General features: G+C 37.5%; 1 protein-coding gene across 37 annotated transcripts in view; it reads left to right on the top strand.

Moving 5' to 3' along the window:
- Rims2 (regulating synaptic membrane exocytosis 2) overlaps positions 1-2,571 on the top strand; it is a 392,861-nt gene that overhangs the window by 182,754 nt on the left and 207,536 nt on the right. For all 37 annotated transcript variants that reach the window (XM_026789435.1, XM_026789445.1, XM_026789437.1 and 34 more), the window contains 2 exons: positions 1,244-1,343; positions 1,851-1,974. In XM_026789435.1, coding sequence (XP_026645236.1) covers positions 1,244-1,343; positions 1,851-1,974 — 224 coding nt within the window. The remainder of the gene's footprint in view (positions 1-1,243; positions 1,344-1,850; positions 1,975-2,571) is intronic.

Below are 2,571 nucleotides of genomic sequence, written 5' to 3'. Positions count from 1 at the left end.
GCTGATACAGAGATTAGGATGCTGTGATGATACAGGATGCTGATACAGAGATTAGGATGCTGTGATGATACAGGATGCTGATACAGAGATTAGGAAGGCTTGGGTTTGATTCCAGTTAGAGTAGTTACTCTTTTATTTGTTTTAATGGTGGAGGAGGTTTATTGTCGACATGAGAGAGAGAGCATAGCCAGAGGCGGAGGTGTCCGGGAGACGGCATCAGGCATTGTCTACACAGTGGAGACTGTAGCTTTCCTTTGCGTGGTTAAAGCAGGATAAAATAAATAGTATTGAGTTCAGTGCCTGGCTTATTATCTCAATTGTGTAATAACTGCCACTGACAGTATAATTATACTAAAAGTAACAGTGATATTGGTGTTAAAATATTCTGGAGCAACAACAGTTTTCTTAAAATATTTTCATGAAGATGTGAGGCCTTAAGAAATTTACATTACTGAGTATAACTCACCGCAATTGGGGAATAGATGCCTGGGATAAGATGAGGTAGCTCAGCAGGTCTAATTTCAGTTATCTTTTGCTCACGTTGTAAGAGACAAACCAGTTTACTCCAGTCAATGAATGTAGTCCCTCTTCTTTGCTGCTCCTGCTTTGAAAAGTAGTGATTAACCAGAATCAAAACATTAATTTTGTAGGAGCATGGTATTTTACTATGATTTTGTAGCATTCCTAATGCTTGTTCCCAATTTGTATTTTTTTCTAAAATAAATATTTTAATAGAAATTAAAACGTTGGAAAATTGGGCTTCAAATAATTTAAAGTTTGTATTATTTCTGATGAAGCTAATTAAATTTTACAATTTTCTCAAGGAAGATCTATTGACATTGTGGATATTACCAATATGACCAAAACATTATTAATAAAAATACAGCATTCTTTCATCATCATAGTAAAAGTAATGGATACTTTTATATTAGAATATTTGAAATTTATATTTAAAATGTTTATATAATTTCAAACTGAGAAATAAAAATGAGAATTCAATAGTAAGGAAGAAATTGTTGAGTTGAATCTAAAATACTTGTATTTTCAACAAGAAAACTAAATTACAATAAATTTGGAATAAAAAATGTTCCTTAATGCAGACGCGGCAATAGTATATTAAGAAATGAAGTTTAGCACGTTAAACTGCAGTTTTAGACTCGTCATTGCTCTGGTCTTCTTCCTTGCGCCTTTGCCTGTGCTCACTTTCACAGTGTGAAGGCTTTGATCCTCTCCTCCTTCACAGGTCGTGGGAGGGAAGATGACTGAGTCAGGGCGGCTTTGTGCATTTATTACCAAAGTGAAAAGAGGAAGCTTAGCTGATACCGTGGGACACCTTAGACCAGGTAGGTTCTGCCCACTGGATAGTCACGTGGGAAGTGTCAGCTGGGGTGAGAGGATGCTTGCCTGGCCTCCCAACACCTTTGGCTTTGATCCCTACCACTGCAAAAAGAAAAATTCTAGCCCTGAACAGTTAATAAAAAATTCTCACTTATAAGTTGTTTGAGCAGTAATAATTAGTTTCTTTCATGTGTCTTAAAATCTTTAGTCATTAATGGAAAGCTAAAGCTCTTATTCATTGTTATGCGAGACATAATATCCTTTAAATTTCTCTACAGCGAGAAATCAAATGGACACAACCTGTCTGTAGTGTACTTCTGATGACCTCATCTGTTCAGATGAAATATGCTATTCTAGCTGTAAATTCCTGGGCTCCTTAGCTGTTCTCAACACATACGCTGTTCTGCTAAGGGAATGCATGGTGTGATTGACTGAAACCCACTGATTGCTTTTTCTTTGAGTATATTTGATGGCCTCAGCTTATAGTTATGAGATTATTCCTGCCCCTGTAGGAGATGAAGTTTTAGAATGGAATGGGAGGCTATTGCAGGGAGCCACGTTTGAGGACGTTTACAACATCATCCTAGAGTCCAAACCTGAACCCCAGGTTGAGCTTGTTGTTTCAAGGCCGATTGGGTAAGTCAGTCTTGGTAATTTTTTGACTCATTTTTAAGATTTATTAATTTTTATTTCAGGGGTATGAGTGTTTTGTTTGAATGTATGTATGGATGTATGTACACATGTATGTATGTTCACAGCATGCACGCCTGGTACACACAGGTTGGAAAAAGGGCCCGTTCCCTGATGCACAGGGTCAGCAAGAGGGCCGGTCCCCTTGTTTTGGAGTTAGGGATGGTTGTGAACCATTCTGCAGATGCTGGGAACCAGAGCCCGGTCCTCCCGTGAGCAGCCTATGCCGCTGCTCCAGCCCTACTTTCAGACATTTATTTGTGTGTGACAATGACAGCTACTCATTAGTTTGGACTGCAATGCACAATTTTCTGACTACTTTATGGAAATGTGTGTTTTTCATAGGCATCTTTTTTCTTTAATTAAAACATTTGACAAATTAATAATTTTTCTTTACCTTATTATGCAAAATAGGTTGCTCATTGCAAAAAAAGAAGAAATATTTAGGGTTTTTTTTTTTTTTTTTTTTTTTTTGGTTTTTCGAGACAGGGTTTCTCTGTGGCTTTGGAGTCTGTCCTGGCACTAGCTCTGTAGACCAGGCTG

This window comes from Microtus ochrogaster, unplaced genomic scaffold, assembly GCF_000317375.1.
Source record: "Microtus ochrogaster isolate Prairie Vole_2 unplaced genomic scaffold, MicOch1.0 UNK19, whole genome shotgun sequence".
NCBI classification, from domain to species: Eukaryota; Metazoa; Chordata; class Mammalia; order Rodentia; family Cricetidae; genus Microtus; species Microtus ochrogaster.
The sequence above is the reverse complement of the archived record's forward strand: the minus strand, read 5'-3'. Positions and strand labels throughout refer to the sequence as shown.